We start from the raw sequence: 18,518 nt of genomic DNA on the forward strand, positions 1-18,518 counted from the left end.
GAACTGAAGCAAGGGTGAAAGGCAGAGGAGACAGGAGACTGTGAATGTAGGGAGTGTGGGGTCAGGAAAGAGTCCTAGAGAGCTTACAGTCAAGGCGCGTCTGCCTGGAATTGGATCTGACAGTTTGTGGCACCTTGAGGGCTTGAGAGAAGAGCCATGTTTCAAATAAGTCAGTAAAAGGAATTATAGCTCATGCTCAGCTCACATGAGACTTGATGATAAATTCTGTTCAATTCTAAAGATTACAGACCTTCATCCCTTATTTCCAAAGAGAGAGCTGTAGAGACCCACGCATGTTTAGACCTGCTACACTAGTCAAGAAAAATCATGCAGAATAGGCTGGGCGCAGTGGCTCACGCCTGTAGTCCCAGCACTTTGGGAGGCCGAGGCAGGCGGATCACTTGAGGTCAGGAGTTTGAGACCAGCCTGGCCAACATGGTGAAACCCCATGTGTACTAAAAATGCAAAACAACAGCCAGGCACGGTGATGCACACCTGTAATGCCATCTACTTCGAAGGCTGAGGCAGGAGAATTGCTTGAACCTGGGAGGTGGAGGTTGCAGTGAGCTGAGATCGCGTCACCGTATTCCAGCCTGGTAACAGAGGAAGACTCCATCTCAAAAAAATAAAATAGGCCAGACACAGTGGCTCATGCCTGTAATCCCAGCACTTTGGGAGGCTGAGGTGGGCGGATCACCTGAGGTCAGAAGTTCAAGACCAACCTGGCCAACATGGTGAAACCCTGTCTCTACTAAAAATAGAAAAATTAGGCAGGCATGGTGGCGGGCTTCTGTAGTCCCAGCTACTCGGGAGCCTGAGGCAGGAGAATTGCTGGAACCCAGGAGGTGGAGGTTGCAGTGAGCCGAGATTGTGCTGTTGCACTCTGGCCTGGGCAACAAGAGCGAGACTTCATCTCAAAAAGAAAGCATGCAGAATTACCAGGGCTGTGTGATTCAAAAATGGATATGGAAGTCAGATGGCCTTGTGGCCACTATCAGAGCACCTCTCCTAAAATCTTGTTAAGTCGCCCGCCCCCCGCAACCACCCTTTATTTTTTTTCCTTTTGTTGAAACAAGGTCTGACTCTTTCGCCCAGGCTGGTGTACAGTGATGCAATCATGGTTCACTGCAGCTTTGACCTCCTGGGCTCAAGCCTGCCTCAGCCTCCCGAGTAGCTGGGACTACAGGCGCATTCCACCACACCTGACTAATTTTTGTATTTTAAAAAATAATTTTTCTCAAGCGTACCTGTCTTTTTTTTCTCCCTCCTCAAATCCTCCAGGAAATGGCGACTGCTGACAGGAAGTTTGGCATCCACCTCCCCCAACCTCCTGAGTGGACAGGGGCCCTGGGCACCACTTCAGAGGTCTGCCAGCACACGCTTGGCTTCTAGGGTAGAGTAGCCAGCCCATGGGTCTCTGCAGGCGGAGACTGAAGCACTTTCTGCCTTCCTGCTTTATAGCAGGAGATCTGAGAATTCCATTCACATCCAATCACAAGGAGCCCTCAGCGCTCTTTCTAGCTCTTTTGAGGAGAAAGTGTTATTTTTGTTAACTAAACCTTGAGTGGTCAGTGTTTGCAAAGCTTTCCAGTGAGATCTAACCTCGTATCATAGTTTTTGTGTGATGCTGAGCCCTGTAATTTCAAGTACAGTCATCCGTGGTATCTTGCGGGAGTTGGTTCCAGGACCCCCAGGATACCGGAATCCAAGGATGTGTAAGTCCTTGATATAAAGTGGTGTAGTGTTTGCATATAACCTATGCACATCCTCCCATATGCTTTTAAATCATCTCTAGGTTACAAGGTTACATATAATACCGTTCGGGGTCCCTGACTTCTCGCAACACCTAATACTATGCAAATAGTTCTTATACCGTATTACCTAGGGAATAATGACAGAAAAATAGTCTGTAGATGTTCAGTATAGATGCAACCATCCTTTTATTTCTGACATTTTGATCTGAGGTTGGTTGAATCCATGGAAGCAGAGCCTGTGGACGTCTGGGATCACAGACAGTCCCGTCGCTTAGGAATAGTGAAAGAGCATGAGCCACTCACTGGTTTAAATCTCACTTTCAGTAAGCCTTTCTCAAATGCATTTAAAAAGTTTTTCCAGTTGTTCTGAATTCAGCATTTTACTGGTTTGCGAATGTAGAGGGTGCTCTGGGAATAGAGCTTTGTGGCAATTGCTTATTAGATTTTAAGTTTAAGTTTTGCAATAAAAAGTGATTCAAGAGCCGGGTGCAGTGGCTCACACCTGTAATCCCAACACTTTGAGAGACTGACACAGGTGGATCACCGAAGGTCGGGAGTTTGAGACCAGCCTGACCAACATGGCGAAACCCCGTCTCTACTAAAAATACAAAATTACCCAGGTGTAGTGGCGCATGCCTGTAATCCTAGCTACTCAGAAGGCTGAGGCAGGAGAATTGCTTGAACCCAGGAGGCGGTGGTTGTGGTGAGCCAGGATCGCGCCATTGCACTCCATCCTGGGCAACAAGAACGAAACTCCGTCTCAAACAAAACAAAAACAAACAAGCTAGTCAGGTGTATAATCTGAGCTACTCGGGAGGCAAAGGCAGGAAAATCACTTGAACCCACTAGACAGAGGTTGCAGTGAGCCAAGATTGTGCCACTGCACTCCAACCTGGGTGACGGAGCGAGACTCCATCTCAAAAAAAAAAAAAAAAAGAATACTTTTAAGGGAACCTAAAGAGCAGTAAGAAAAGTCTGGTGTCTGTAAACTAGTCATACCAGTATTAACTAATGGTGGTGTGTGATTTCTTAGTAGATGTTAAGAAAATACTTTTGCTGGGTATGGTGGCTCATACCTGTAATCGCAGCACTTTGGGAGGCCAGGGTGGGCGGATCACTTGAGGTTAGGAGTTCGAGACCAACTTTGGCAATATGGCGAAACCCCATCTCTACCAAAAATACAAAAAATTAGCCAGCTGTGGTGGCGGGTGCCTGTAATCCCAGCTACTCAGGAGGCTGAGGTGGGAGGATCACTTGAGCCCAGGAGGCAGAGGTTGCAGTGAGCCAAAATCACGTCACTGCACTCCAGCCTGGGTGACAGAATAAGACCTTGTCTCAAAAAGAAAAAAAACAAAATACTTTTACCCTGTGTAGCTGTGCCAAAATCCTTGCACAGTGACAAGCTTTCAGGGCTGCCATCAGTAACTGGCATGTACTCTGTGCTTGTAGGGCCATGAAGCCCCCAGGAGGAGAATCGAGCAATCTTTTTGGAAGTCCAGAAGAAGCTACTCCTTCCAGCAGGCCTAATAGGATGGCATCTAATATTTTTGGACCAACAGAAGAACCTCAGAACATACCCAAGAGGACAAATCCTCCAGGTATGGGCCTTTGGAAATCCTTAATCCTTTGGCCTCTACGATTCTCTTTTGAAAATATTTTCTGTTTCTTTATACTGAGCCTTTCCCATATTTTCTGGTTCAGGTAATTACTTGTCATCAGAGTTCTTCCAAAATGAAAACGTTCTGATTTGTACTTTCTCTCTTGAAGGTGGCTTGAGTAGTCTTGAATTCTCCATCTGTTCTGGAGACTTTGGTTGAATGCAGGCACTGAGGACACAAAGGTGGACAAGGGCTTCTGGTTCCTGCCAGGGAGCCGCTCCCAGTTTTTCCATCGACCCCTGAGATTCCTGAAATTACGTGCAAATTATTGTGCATTTAAACATTTTTCCTAGGGAGGGAAAGTGTTTTTAATCGGATCATCAGTGGGATTGAAACTCTTAACAAGAAAGAATTGATCCAGCACACATCTACATAGTTCTTCAGTATTTACCCCACCTCCTGGTGGTTACAGTGGGAGGGACTCTTTGAAAAAGGTTTCTTGGCACTTTGGGAGGCTGAGGCGGGCGGATCACGAGGTCAGGAGATCAAGACCATCCTGGCGAACACAGTGAAACCCCACCTCTACTAAAAAAAAAATTAGCCGGGCGAGGTGGCGGGCACCTGTAGTCCCAGCTACTCAGGAGGCTGAGGCAGGAGAATGGTGTGAACCCAGGTGACGGAGGTTCCGGTGAGCCGAGATCGCACCACTGCACTCCAGCCTAGGTGACAGAGCAAGACTCCATCTCAAAAAAAAAAAAAAAAAAAAAGGTTTATCAGCTGGGTGCAGTGGCTCATGCCTGTAATCCCAGCACTTTGGGAGGCTGAGGCGGGTGGATCATGAGGTCAGGAGTTTGAGACCAGCCTGGCTGACATGGCGAAACTCCATTTCTACTAAAAATACAAAAATTAGCTGGGTGTGGCAGTGCACGCCTATAATCGCAGCTACTGAGAAGGCTGAGGCAGGAGAATCACTTGAACCCACGAGGCGGAGGTGGCAGTGAGCCAAAATCACGCTAGACTCCGTCTCAAAAAAAGAGAAAGAAAAAGGTTTCTCTTGGCTGATAGACTGTCCAGTTGAATAACCGCACAGTGGAGGTTACCTGCATGGCTTTCCCCTGTCTGTGCAGGAGGGGAAAGCACGGTCTCTTCCATTCTTAGAAGGTTTGAGAGGCCATGCTTAGGTGTCATTGTGTCAGGCAGGTCCTGAATCAGAGCCAGCTCCACTCCCGACCTCACCCAGTTTCGGGGTACCAATATTTCCTGACCAAATGTAGAGGAAAAAAAGCAGTAGATCCAGAAGCTAGCTTTTTCTTTTTTTTTTTCTGTTTTGAGACAGGGTCTCACTGTGTCGCCCCGGCTGGAGTGCAGTGGCACCATCATGACTCACTGCATGCAGCCTTGACTTCCGAGGCTCAGGTGACCCTTTTTCCTCGGCCTCCTGAGTGGCTGGGACTACAGGCGTATGCCACCATGCTTAGCTAATTTTTTTTGTATTTTTTGTGGAGACAGGGTTTAACCATGTTGCCTAGGCTGGTCTGGAACTCCTGGGCTCAAGCCATCTGCTCACCTCGGTCTCTCAAATTGCTGAGATTACAGACATGCACCCTTGTGCCCAGCCGAAGCTAGGTTTGCTGCTTGCCTTGTTTTGTTTTGTTTTGGTTTGGTTTTGGTCTGTTTGGTTGCTTTTTTGGATGTAGTTAGAGAAGTGAGTGTTTTTTATTAAGTGACTAACATTCTCATTGTTTCCGGTTTATGAATTTAGGCCCAAGGACTCCTGCATGTCCTTTTTAGAAAGGATAGCAGAATAATACATCGCATGCAAGACAGAATCCTAACTGAGGCGTTTCCAGGTGTATGAGTCTGCTCACTTGGCCGCTACTCAGCAGAGTCATGTCTGGAGCTGTCCCTAGAGCGCTCTGTGGAAGGCAGGTGGTACTACTTTGCCCATTCCACATAGTCTCATGCCCGGGGGGAGCCCAGCCCCTTGCAGCTGGTGAGCCAGCCTCCACTCCCGGTCACAGTGTGTGGTGTCAGCTATCATGGCTCCCCATGCCAGGTTCCTGCTTCTCACGGTCCTTCTCACGGTTGTTGTGAGTTTTTCTATCCCTGCAGTGTTCTTCGAAGACAGTTTATGATGTATTATCAAGGGAAGCCTGAAAGGGAAACTGGTCACCACCCAATGAGATCTGGAGTCCTGCCCTCTTTCTACACTTAGTCACACAGAACTAGCCCCACAGCCCTCTAGTTGCACGGCCTGATTGAGAAAAGTATGCAGAGGCTGAGTGTGTGTGTAACAGACCACATCATAGCCATCGGACATTTACCAATTCCCATTTAGTGTTTCAGTGAATCTTCAGTAGTCTCTGTGTTCTGTGTTGGTCGCCTGGTTTAGATGTTCCGTGAGGCCGGGCGCGGTGGCTCAAGCCTGTAATCCCAGCACTTTGGGAGGCCGAGACGGGCGGATCACGAGGTCAGGAGATCGAGACCATCCTGGCTAACCCGGTGAAACCCCGTCTCTACTAAAAAATACAAAAAACTAGCCGGGCGCGGTGGTGGGCACCTGTAGTCCCAGCTACTTGGGAGGCTGAGGCCGGAGAATGGCGGGAACCCGGGAGGCGGAGCTTGCAGTGAGCTGAGATCCGGCCACTGCACTCCAGCCTGGGCGACAGAGCAAGACTCCGTCTCAAAAAAAAAAGATGTTCCGTGAATTGTTTTTCCTCTTCTAGCATTGATGACTGACATCTATGAATTGTTAATATTTACCAGGGGCTGTGCTAAGTGCTTTGCATGTGTATTTTTCATTTGGTCTTTGCTGTAACTAGGAGTAGGTGGTTTTGCTCCTTTCACAGAGGAGGATACTGAGGCTTGGAAAAGGTCACTGGCATGCATAAATCCCAAGCTAGTCAGTAGCAGAGCTGGCCTTTGAATCGGGGTTTTTCTGACTCCAGATTCCATGCCTTAAACTGACCTCCTGAATGTATCCACTGGGATAAATTTTTCAAAATGGAATTGGTGGATCAGATGGTATATGAGTTAAAAATATGGATAGATATTTCCAACCAGTTTTTCAAGGCATTGCCCGGTGTTTACCTATCTTGTGTATGTGCTTATTTGCACCAATAGTATTTATCTTTTAGTTTTGCTTTTTAAAACAAATCTTGTAGGCCAGGTGCGGTGGCTCATGCCTATAATCCCAGCATTCTGGGAGGCTGAGGTGGGAGGATTGCCTGAGCCTAGGAGTTTGAAACTGGCTTGGGCAACATAGCGAGGCCCAATCTCCCAAATAAATAAATGATATTTTTAAAAACAAAATAACACAGAGCCCTTGGAAATCGAAAATCTAGCAGGAGGAGAAAATATCTCTCGAGGTTATATTCAATTATTAGTGAATTTAGGCATGTTTTCTTGCTTCAAAGCTGAATTTATGTTTCAAGTAAAATGGTAACAGACATATGCAGTATGACCTCCTAGTTAAGAAGGTCAGAAGCAGAGGTTCATTGTTTAGGGTTGCACGTATACGTGGTAAAAATGTTTGTGGTTTCCACAAAATTGAGGCGTGTGGTAACCTTGGGTGAGAGGGAAGGAACACAGGAGTTTCTGGGAACGGGCACTGTTCTCAGTGACCTGGGCATTGGTTACCTGGTGTCTACCCTGTAGTTATTTGTGATAGTTAATGTCTTACAGACTTTTCTGTGTTATCTTTCACAGTTTATTTTTTTTAAATGAGTGGTGTCTTTGGCCAAAAACTATCTTCTATTTTAAAAAGCTGGAGTCACGTTTAAAAAAAAAAAAAGTAAGCTGTTGTAGCACAGCCAGGAACGATGCAGTGGGGGCTGGGGGTTGCACACATAGTTTTCTCCGCCCCGCCCCGTGGTCCTGACGCGCTTGTTGACACAGCCCCGCAGCATTGCCAAGGGCTTACTCAGCAGGCCAGGACTGTTCTAACCACTTCACCTGAATTTACTTGTTTAAGCCTCACCGGTGACCCTAGGTAGGTATTATTATTTATTACTTTATTTTGTTTTGTTGGTTTTTTGAGACAGGATCTCAATGTGTCACCCAGGCTTCAGTGCAGTGGCAGAATCACAGCTCACCGTCTCCAACTTCTGAGCTCAGGCAATCCTCCCACCTCAACCTTCTGAGTAGCAGGACCACAGGCTAATTTTAAAATGTTTTTGTAGAGACAAGGTCTTACTTGTTTCCCAGGCTAGTCTTGAACTCCTGGACTCAAGCAGTCCTCCCACCTTGGCCTCCCACTGTGCTAAGATTACAGGTGTGAGCCGACGCACTTGGACTGTTTGTTACCTTTTTACAGTTAAGAAGATGGAGATGAAAGAAGGTTGACATAACTTGTCCAAGGTCTCACAGTTAATGAGCAGCTGAGCAGAGACTCTGACCCAGGCAGTCTGGCCACAGGACACTCCCCACCGTGCTGTGCTGCTTTCCCTGGCCAGGGGTTTCAAGCTTGGGGACTCTGGGTCCCTGGGAGGTCCATGGCTGAGGTTCAGAAGGTTTATAAACACCATGAAGTCATATGAAAAATGTACACATTTTTCTGCAGGGTGAGTCCCACATATCGCCGGATGTTCTTTTATCACCTGCAAAAGGCAGACACACTCCCGCCTGAGCCCCCACTTGCTGTACTGTGTTACAGTCCTCCTTGTCAATGCGCTCTGTGCTCCTAGAACTGGTGTCCCAGAAAGCCACCCTGCTTTAGGCCCTACCCCCGCAGTGGGGCCCTCAGGAGGGTCTGAAGATGAGCAGGTGCACAGACCCCCAGCCGAGCCTCATCTCCACACAAGCAGGCATGGGCTCTTCATCTGGTTGCTTCTGTGGAGCAGTGTGGATTGTTAACACTAGGAAGTAACCGTTAAAAATGTATTTTTTTCCTGTAACCAGATTGCTCTAACTATACACTGTGTGTGAAAAAAGTTGTAGTCCTGCTAAAAGCTCCTCTGTCGCTGCCTATATAAATGAAACTCTAATGTCCCTACTTCAGAACACCGACTCCATTCCTTTGGACTCGGTGTTTCCAGGTGGCTGTCCTCAGTCATTACACATGAATAAACTCTCTTTAAGTTAAATAAATCAATTTACAAAATTTAATTTTTCGAGAACAGAAAATGCAAAAGATCGGCCAGGCGCGGTGGCTCTAGCCTGTAATCCCAGCACTTTGGGAGGCCGAGACGGGCGGATCACGAGGTCAGGAGATTGAGACCATCCTGGCTAACACAGTGAAACCCCGTATCTACTAAAAAAATACAAAAAACTAGCCAGGCGAGGTGGCGGACGCCTGTAGTCTCAGCTACTCGGGAGGCTGAGGCAGGAGAATGGCGTGAACCCAGGAGGCGGAGCTTGCAGTGAGCCCAGATCGCGCCACTGCACTCCAGCCTGGGCGACAGAGCGAGACTCCATCTCAAAAATAAAAAAAGAAAATGCAAAAGATCAAAACTCTGTAAACAAAAAAAGGAGACTGTGTTAAGCAGTGTTGAGCCCCTGCATTCCCGCAGTCCTGTGTCTTCACACGTGTCGGTATCCCCTGTAGGTAACCGCTTTTCTTCATATAAAAGCAAATAAGAACACCTCCTGCTTTTACATGAAAACATTGCATGCTGTATGGATGGTTTTCACCCTTGTGTTTTCACTGGACAGGGCGTATAGATACCTCTTTATGAGTGCATAGAAAATAAGGTTAACGGCCGGGCGTGGTGGCTCACGCCTGTAATCCCAGCACTTTGGGAGGCCAAGGTGGGCGGATCACGAGGTCAGGAGATCGAGACCATCCTGGCGAACACAGTGAAACCCCATCTCTACTAAAAATACAAAAAAAATTAGCCGGGCGCAGTGGCGGGCACCTGTAGTCCCAGCTACTCAGGAGACTGAGGCAGGAGAATGGTGTGAACCCGGGAGGCGGAGGTTGCAGTGAGCTGAGATCGCGCCACTGCACTCCAGCCTGGGCGACAGAGCGAGACTCCGTCTCAAAAAAAAAAAAAAAGAAAACAGGGTTAACATGTTTATTTCCATGCCAGGCACTGTTGCAAGCATTTGACATATGGCTACAGTAACTCACTGAGCTTTCTTCCAGTCCTGTGAGGGAGTCCTTTTATTACCCCATTCCACAGATGAGGACTAGGGGACACACAAAGGCCAAGTAACTTTCACAGGATCACACAGCAAGTCAGCAGAATGCATCATCTTTCCTTTTAGATTGTAAGTTCTTGGTACACCAGGGGCATGATTTTAATGACACCAACCTCCGTTTAGCACTTTGTCAAAAGCGGGTGCTTGGTGTTTGCTGAGTGAAGAGGTGGTCCGTTGGTCCCACAGGGTAGCCATCTTTCTGTAGAACGTTGGGCACAGGCATTTATGCTGAACATCTATCCCTTAGTCACCTGCTACTAGGAAGTTACATCTTAGAGGCACACTTTCATTATGGCTTATCAAGTCACTTACAGTTGGCAACAAAGATGTTACGTGTCTGTAATTTGCAGACATATCTAGTCACTGGAAGTACCGGCCAGAATGAGGTCAGAAGAATGACTAATAAATATTTTCAGGGTGGCAGATTTCCCTTGAATAGGGCATGTTATTAAATTCAAAACTCTATCTCTGTGACTTAAACATTTAGCTGTTTATTTTTAATCTACTGAAGAACCCTTCATGGGTTTTTTGAGGAGCACCAACAGGAAAGCATGAAATGTTCAAAGTTAAGGAAATTCTAGAGGGAAAATCTGCATTTTGATGCCATCTCACCTCTAGAGGCCATCCTAGATCAGCTCAGTTCTAGACATGAGGGCTGCAGGCAGGCCCCTGATACAGCCATGGTTTTGACATAGATCTTCAGGGGTTTCGGTCTGAGCATCCTGCCCTGTTGGCCTGGAGCTCAGGGCTAGCACTAGGGGTTACTATGAGAGGAGGTCTGTAAAGCCCTGCAGGTGTGGGGTGGGCTCCGACGGACGTCTGGCTGCTCAGTGTTCTGTGATTGTTTCTGCAGGGGGTAAAGGAAGTGGTATCTTTGACGAATCAACCCCCGTGCAGACTCGACAGCACCTGAACCCACCTGGAGGGAAGACCAGTGACATTTTTGGGTCTCCGGTTACTGCCACTTCACGCGTGGCACACCCAAACAAACCCAAGGTATGGACTGCATTCCGACATGACAGAGCAGCAGCAGGTATGCCAGGTACTCTTTCCAAAAAGGCTCCAAGGCAGATGTGACATGTTTTTAGGGAGAATCATGGTGGGTGACGTGGATTGTCCTGGATGCAAAAGCATTAGTCATCGAGTTTGGAAGTTCCCCTGCATCACCCAGGAAACAGTCCAGCCTTGTGCTGACTGAAGCCGTGGAGGAAGCTGTTCCTGTGCCGGTGGCGGATGCCCACTGCCCACGGGCTGCGGCGGCTCCTCACTGCAGCGCTGTGGGGCGCGGAGAAGAGATGGAACAGAACGTGCAGCAGAGGAGCCGGGCCCTGTCCGTCTTCCACTCTTCCTGTTTCATCTTGGAAAGGAAAAGCGACAGTTCTTTTTTGATGGGCTTTTCCCCACACAGTTGAGGTCCTCAACTGGTTACCTGTGCAGATTGTCAGCACTTGACTAAAGCTAGCTGACGCCTCTGACCCAGTAATGGCATCAGTAGAATAAGATAAGTGACCTGGAAAGGAGAGGAACGCCTGAGCAATGTGACCTCAGGCATGGCCTTAGCAGGGATTGATTAGATCTGCAGCCTCCCTGGGCTATGGTGGAGGGCTTGCCTAAGGCCGGTCTCAGCTTCCCTGGGACCAGAGCCTGCACTGCCTTAGCTTGGACATTAGTTTGAGTGGTGGCATAACATTTCTAGGGTTTACTGCAGCCACCATTCGTCAGTAAGAAAGGCCAGGATTTATTACTAACATAATTAGCAATATTTTTTAATATGTTTATTCACTTTTCTACCTTTTTTGTGGTTAAAAGATATGGTCTAGTTCCCTAAAGCAGAAAATTCTTAAAATAAAATTCGTAACCATTTCTAGAGTTACTTAAGCTTAGAAAACTGCTGCACGTTTATCGGTTTATATGCTGGAAGATGGCCCATTGAAGAATTGAAATGGAAATGTAAACAGAAAGGAGAGGACATGACTGGATGAGAGTGTCGACTGCGGCCAGCCTGGTTTAGATTGCCCTACATCTCTCTTGTGCTGGCGTCTCTGCAGCGACATCTCTTTCCATTGTAAAGTCTCATAGGACCCGTTAGACTCTGCTGAGGTTTGGTTGGGTTTTTTTGTTTGTTTGTTTTCTTTGAGACAGAGTCTCATTCTGTCGCCCAGGCTGGAGTGCAGTGGCACGATCTCAACTCACTGCAGCCACTATCTCCCGGGTTCAAGCAATTCTGCCTCAGCCTCCCGAGTAGCCAGTATTACAGGCGTGCACCAACATGTCCGGCTAATTGTTGTATTTTTAGAAGAGATGGGGTTTCACCATGTTGGCCAGGCTGGTCTTGAACTCCTGGCCTCAAGTGATCCACCTGCCTCAACCTCCCAAAGTGCTGGGATTACACACGTGAGCCACTGTGCCCAGCCATGCTGTCTGAGTTATTTTCAAGAGAGCATCTCTTTGGGAAGTATCTTTGGGGGCTTTACTACAAGCTGAACTTTGGCCGGATCAGAAATGTCCTAAAAGTCAGCAATTCGGCCGAGCGCAGTGGCTCACGCCTGTAATCCCACCACTTTGGGAGGCTGAGGCAGGTGGATCATGAGGTCAGGAGATCAAGACCATCCTGGCTAACATGGTGAAACCCCATCTCTACTAATAAAAAGGACCTGGGCGTGGTGGCGGGTGCCTGTAGTCCCAGTTACTTGAGAGGCTGAGGCAGGAGAACTGCTTGAACCCAGAAGGCAGAGGGCGCAGTGAGCCAAGATCACGCCACTGCACTCCAGCCTGGGAGACAGAGTGAGACTCTGTCTCAAAAAAAAAAAGTGAAAAGGCAACCCACAAAATGGGAGAAAATATTTGCAAATCATATTTGATAAGGGGTTACTATCCAGAATATATAAAGAATGCCTAGAACTCAACAACAAAATAACAAACCCGATTCAGAAATGGCAGTAGACTTGAATGTACATTTCTCCAAAGAAGAGATACAGGCAGCCAAAAAAACACCTGAAAATATGCACAGCGTCATTAGCAATTGGGGACATGCACATCAGAAACCCGTGAGATGCCAGTGCATGCCTGCTCGGATCGTGTGATGTAAAAATGGAAAATAAAAGTTGGTGAGGATGCAGAGAAACTGGAACCCTCATGCATTGCTGGTGGGAATGGAAAAGCATGCAGTGGCTTGGATACTGCCAGTTCCTCAGAGTTGAACAGGATTACCACATAACCGAACAATTCTGCTCTTAAGTATGTACTCAAAAGACTTGAAAACAAGGAGTCAAACACTAGATCCTTGCACCAGGATTATTCACAGCAGCCCGAGGGCGGGGATGACTCAGTTGTCCATCCACAGGTGAATGGGTAAACAACATGTGGTCTGTCCATACAGTGGAATATTAGAGGAATGGAGCATTGACACACGCTGCAGCATGGATGAACCTTGAAAATATTATGCCAAGTATTTAAACATTTGACTTTGAGGCTGGGCACAGTGGCTCACGCCTATACTCCCAGCACTTTGGGAGGCTGAGGCAGGCGGATCACTTGAGCCCAGGAGTTTGAGACAAGCTGGGCAACGTGGCAAAAACCATGTCTCTACAAAAAATACAAAAAATAGCCGGGTGTGGTGGCTCACGCCTGTAGTCCCCACTACTTGGGAGGCTGAGGTGTGAGGATCGCTTCAGCCCAGGAGGTAGAGGCTGCAGTGAGCCGAGATCACAGCACCGCACTCCCACCTGAGTGACTGAACAAGACTCTTGTCTCCAAAAAAAAAAAAAAATTGACTTTGATATTTAAGGAATCATTAATATTTGGAGTTCTGAGGGTGTTATTGTTATTTTTTAGAGGATGTTTTAAGAGCTGCATCTTGAAATATGTATGGATAAATGAAATACCACATTTGTTTCAGAATAATCTGTAGAGGGTTTGGGGGAACTGAGGTCAGATGCACAAACATTTTTGTAAATTAAAAGATTATATGCCCTGGTTTTCATTGTCCATTTCAATGAGGGTAAAATTTTCTGAGTGAGTCCTGACTTGGTGGTTTGCCTGTTGCAGGATCATGTTTTCTTATGTGAAGGAGAAGAACCACAGTCGGACCTGACAGGTGAGCTTGTGTTTTCTTTCCCTTCTCTTCAGTGGCCTCATTCTTTCTGGAAGAGCTGCTGCTGTGTCCCCTGAGAATGAGGGTCTTTCTCTGCACCTTCCAGGCTACCTGATTAAAATAAGCTCGGGTGTGTCCACTGCAGGAGGATTCAGCATTTGAAGAAGGCTGGGGTGAAACCTTGGGACTTTGCGGTCTTGCTCATCAGCCTAGGCCCAGGGCCATGGGGTCGTCTCCCAGAAACGGATCTGTGTAGTGAAGGGCAGGCATCCCAAACTTACAGTGAACTCAAGGCCAAGCGCAGAGCTGGCAGAACTAATCGAGAAGAGAGGGGCCCGGGGAGGGGTGGGGGATGGGGAGGCGGGTGTCTCCATGGTGGGTCACCCTGGGGAGCGAGCCACTGCTCAGGCTGAGCGGCAGACTTCGACTCTCCCTGCGGCTCTTCAGCCTGACCGTGGGCATCGGTTTCTGCCTGTGGGTCTCCATTTCCCTTAACTAATGACCAAGATTTGTGGGATTTCATTCACCTTGGAAAAGTCCAGGGTAACAGCCACAGGGCCTGCCTTTGCCTCGCTAAGCCCTCAGCTAGGACACATTTGCTCTCCTCATGGTCACTCTCAGGGAGCTTGAGATGGAAGAGATGGTGTCTAACAAGCAGTATGAAGAAACAGTTCACTTAGGAAGAAATCTAGGAGTATTTACAGTAGGAAGCCCCAACTTTATGCCCATTTCAAAACTGCATCTGCTAATTGCAGTGAGTTGTTTTGGTACCAGATGAAAAGCCTGTCTGTATTGTCTTCTCTTTCCCAGTTACAGCGTGAATTTCTTGCAAGTTGCTCTATGACACACTGTTTATTTCCACAGCCTGCCTGTCAGGGTCACGGGTTGCCTCTAACGCGATGGTGTGCTAACTTTGTGTCCCACAGCAGCAACAAGCATCCCAGCTGGAGCACAGCCAGGTGAGAAAGGCAGCGCCAAAGAAGCAGGCCTCGCCAAGGAGCAGGAGCCCACGCCCACAGTCGACAGCCATGAGCCCCGGCTGGGGCCGCGGCCTCGCTCTCACAACAAAGTCCTAAACCCACCGGGAGGCAAATCCAGCATCTCCTTCTACTAAGAGAAGCCACTGCTCCACCCGGAGCCAGACCAGAAACTCAAGAGATAGGGTAGCAATGTTTTCATTTCCTTTTGCCCAAATGAGCGGGGTGGGAAGAGGGTTAGTCGTGTGTGAGCCTGGCTGCTCAGCGTCTCCACGGCTGTCTTGAGAGCTGCCTGGAGACCCGTGCCTTCCAGACGGCTGGGAGGTGCCTCTGTGGGGATGAAATGGGGCACCCCTAACCATCGCTCGTGTGTAGGCCAGGTTTGAGAGGAACTGGAAGGGGGGTGAGGGTGGGGAGGTGGGGCAGGGCATGGTCCTTGGATCGAGAGTCTGCCAGCTGACTGGATGTCTAGGAATGACTGAAAGAAACCAAAACAACCTGTCTGCCGCTGCTGTTCAATGGAGGAGGCGTAAGCAGAAACACTAACAGTATATTGCCCTCTTAGCAGAATGGCTTCCATTCTGGAGATCACGGCTGCTAAATCCAGCGTCCCCACTTCATTTTACCCCCAGCGTATTTGTTCTGCAGTCTTTTCTTGAAACATCTTGATTGCTTTTCCTCGGCAGCTTTCAAAAAACCAAATAGTTGTTATCTGTCTTCTGCTTTATGGAAGACTTTTTTGGTGCCCTGACCCTCTGAAGTGCCCAGTTCCTGCCATCTGAAACCTTGGCCTGATCTGATCTCATGTCAGAGGGCTGGTCTTGGTCCTTTACATGCCAGTTTTGCTTGTGAGTTCTTCCTTTTTCCCTCTTATCAGCCTTAAGTCTAGGCCTCTGTTGTTCTCCAATGAGGTAGACAGTTCCCTTCACAAGCCACAGTTCTTCCCATAAATGAGGCCTACTGACCTCTGCGGGACTTTCCAAATCTATTCAGATACATATGAGTAAGTGGCTTATTTAAGTTCTTCCTGTGTCTGTCTTTATTCCTTAATTGGTTGGTGGAAAGAAGAGATGCTTGGGAACCTTGGGTTCTTAGGTTTGAATTCTTTAATAATATCTAAAAAGCTATTTTTAAATACCAGCTTTACATAAATGATTGTTGACTCTGGTCTGTTTCTGACACCTTTCCAGAAAAAAGTCAGTTGTACAGGTACACCAAAGAGGAAGAAGAGCTGTGTAGGCCACCCTCTACAAAGCTTTATAGAACCTCTGGATCTAACTCACAAACAAGCTTCCGGAAGAGACGACAGACCTTAGGCCAGGAGATGAAAGAGTTCAGTAGCAAAGTCACACCTGTCCAATTCCCTGAGCTTTGCTCACTCAGCTAATGGGATGGCAAAGGTGGTGTTGCTTTCATCTTCAGGCAGAAGCCCCTCCCCATCTCCCTAAAGGGCTGCAAGCTCAGTTCTTATGCTCTCCTTGGGTGGGCATCTGTTAACAGAGGAGAATGTCTGGGTGGTGGCAGCTTTGCTCTGAGTGCCTACAAAGCTAATGCTTGGTGCTAGAAACATCATCATTATTAAACTTTAGAAAAGCAGCAGCCGTGTCCAGTGAGGCTCACGCTGCCTCAGTGCTTAAGTGCCTGCAGACGCTGCCTGCCAAGCTCCCCTTCCTACACCTGGCACGCTGAGGGGTCTGCACAAGGCTTTGTCAACCAAAGACAGCTCCCCCTTTTGATTGCCTGTAGACTTTGGAGCCAAGACACACTCTGTGTGACTCTGCATACACCTCACGTGGTTTAGCTACACCTCACGTGGTTTAGCTTCAAAGTCATTGATGCAACTTAAAAGGAAACAGTTTAATGCTGGAAATGAACTACCATTTATAACTTTTTTTTTTTAATTGAGAAAATGATTCACGAATTCCAAATCAGATTGCCAGGAAGAAATAGGACATGACCGTACTGGGATCTGTGATTCTCCCAGCCCCTGCTGTCCACTAGGTGAGAGGAAAAACTCTTTACTTCTGCCCCTGGCAGGGACTTCTGGGTGATGGGAGAAACCAGAGATGGGAATGAGGAAAATATGAACTTTAGCAGAAGCCTCTGGGCAGCTGTGACGGAGCCCCTGACGTTACTTTTCTCGCATCTGTCCCGCCTTCTTTCCCTCTGCGAGGCTGTGGGGCGGGATTCAGAGTGCTTAGTCTGGTCACTGGGAGAAGAGGAGTTCCTGCACATGCAAGTCCTGCTCTGTGGCTGTCATTTGCATTTGGGAGGTGTTCTGTACGTCTGTATGTTGGGGACTGCCTGTATTGGAAGGTTTAAAAACCTAGCATCCTGTTCTCACCCTCTAAGCTGCATTGAGAAATGACTTGTCTCTGTATTTGTATTAAGCCTTAACACTTTTCTTAAGTGCATTCGGTGCCAACATTTTTCTAGAGCTATACCAAAACAAAAAGCCTGTACTCACATCACAATGTCATTTTGATAGGAGCGTTTTGTTATTTTTACAAGGCAGAATGGAGTGTAACAGTTGAATTAAACTTAGCAATCATGTGCTCAGAGCCTTTGCTGTCAGTTGTGTGTGTCCCTTACAGTCCCTTCCCCCACAGCTCTTCTTGCTGAAAGGGTTTGCCTGTTTGTTTTGTTTTGCATTTAGCCAGAGGATGCCAAAATTAATCTTCTCAAAGCTTTGAGTACAATAATTGGGGGAATAAGCCAGCTTTGTTTTCTGTTTCTGTAACTTAAGTGAAGGGTTTTTTCCCCCTTGTATACCACTTGTCCTAACATATCCTTAAAGTGTTGAACCTGCCTCTGGCCTGGCCTGCAATGCGTAGGTCAGGAGAAGCAGAGAGCTTGTCATGTTCAGGTCCTGTCAAGAAAACAGGTGGGCATGGTGACTCGGGCCTCTAGTCTTTGGGAGGCCAGGGTGGGAGGATTACTTGAGCTCAGGAGTTTGAGACCAGCCTGGACAACATACTGGGACCCTGTCTCTACAAAGAAACTTTTTTAAATTAGCCGGGTGTGGTGGTACATGCCTGTAGTCCCAGCTACTCTGGAGGCGGAGTGAGACAGGAGGATCCCTTGAGACCAGGAGGTTGAGGCTGTAGTGAGTGATAATCATGCCACTGTACTTCAGCCTGGACCACAGAGCAAGACCCTGTGTCAAAAAAAGAAAAAAAAAAAATTGAGTTTCTTTCCTTCTGATGTATTAGCTGTTTTCATATGTCCTCAGACATACTTAATATCCTTACAGGCATTATGTGGATTCAGGGTAAACGTCTTAGACTGTGAGCCTGAGAGTCCCTCTCTAGAAGGCTCCACACCATTCTGCCTGCTAGATCGGGGCCAGATGAGATTAAAGTCAATGCTTGAGAAAGAAAACCAACATGCATTAACTGAAACACCATTTCCACTTGTTCATCTACAGGGTGTAGACCGAATTCCAAGAACCCGGCTAGGCAATGACACACTAAGTTTCCTATTTCTAGCGGCTGCCAAAGCCATCAGCAAGCATGGAAACCTCTGAGAGTCTCAACTCCTCTGTCTCCAGAGGCCTGGCACTGGCCAAGTCTAGAAGGATGCAGGGTGGTGCCACCTGGTACAGGGTGAGGGTGTGAAGAACAGACCTCGAAGGGTTGCCACCTGAAGCCCCGTGCCTTGTCCAGGAATACACAGGCTCTTTTGATGGCAGATAACTTTGCCGTATGATCTTTGTGGTGTGCCCTGTGAGCGTGTAGATGCCTCCTCCCGTGCTGGCTGCTTAATTTCTTTTGCGCTCATAATCCTTACCATCTTGAAGATCATCATTGAAATATTCCTGTTTTATGTGTGGCTACAAAGTGCTATCTAAAGATGCTCTCGGCCGGGCGCGGTGGCTCAAGCCTGTAATCCCAGCACTTTGGGAGGCCGAGACGGGCGGATCACAAGGTCAGGAGATCGAGACCATCCTGGCTAA

General features: G+C 47.7%; 1 protein-coding gene across 2 annotated transcripts; it reads left to right on the forward strand.

Annotated features, from left to right (window-relative positions):
- The first annotated feature begins 1,275 nt into the window (after positions 1 to 1,275).
- On the forward strand, positions 1,276 to 17,750 carry HN1L (hematological and neurological expressed 1-like). 2 transcript variants are annotated; one of them, XM_011966941.1, is made up of 5 exons: positions 1,276 to 1,393; positions 3,204 to 3,352; positions 10,347 to 10,489; positions 13,541 to 13,589; positions 14,513 to 17,726. In XM_011966941.1, exons 2-5 carry the CDS (start codon positions 3,208 to 3,210, stop codon positions 14,698 to 14,700), a joined length of 525 nt encoding a protein of 174 aa, XP_011822331.1. In that variant the 5' UTR covers positions 1,276 to 1,393; positions 3,204 to 3,207; the 3' UTR covers positions 14,701 to 17,726. The 2 variants fall into 2 exon arrangements, with proteins under 2 accessions (XP_011822331.1, XP_011822332.1); XM_011966942.1 differs by having other exon boundaries at positions 1,282 to 1,365; positions 14,513 to 17,750.
- The last annotated feature ends 768 nt before the right edge of the window (positions 17,751 to 18,518 follow it).

This window comes from Mandrillus leucophaeus, unplaced genomic scaffold (assembly GCF_000951045.1).
Source record: "Mandrillus leucophaeus isolate KB7577 unplaced genomic scaffold, Mleu.le_1.0 Scaffold78, whole genome shotgun sequence".
Classification (NCBI taxonomy): Eukaryota; Metazoa; Chordata; class Mammalia; order Primates; family Cercopithecidae; genus Mandrillus; species Mandrillus leucophaeus.

Coding starts and splice junctions, on each gene's coding strand:
- HN1L (XM_011966941.1), top strand. CDS start 3,208: ATGAAGCCCCCAGGAGGAGAATCGAGCAATCTTTTTGGAAGTCCAGAA. Junction 3,353..10,346: donor CAAGAGGACAAATCCTCCAG/GTATGGGCCTTT, acceptor TTGTTTCTGCAG/GGGGTAAAGGAAGTGGTATC. Junction 13,590..14,512: donor ACCACAGTCGGACCTGACAG/GTGAGCTTGTGT, acceptor TGTGTCCCACAG/CAGCAACAAGCATCCCAGCT.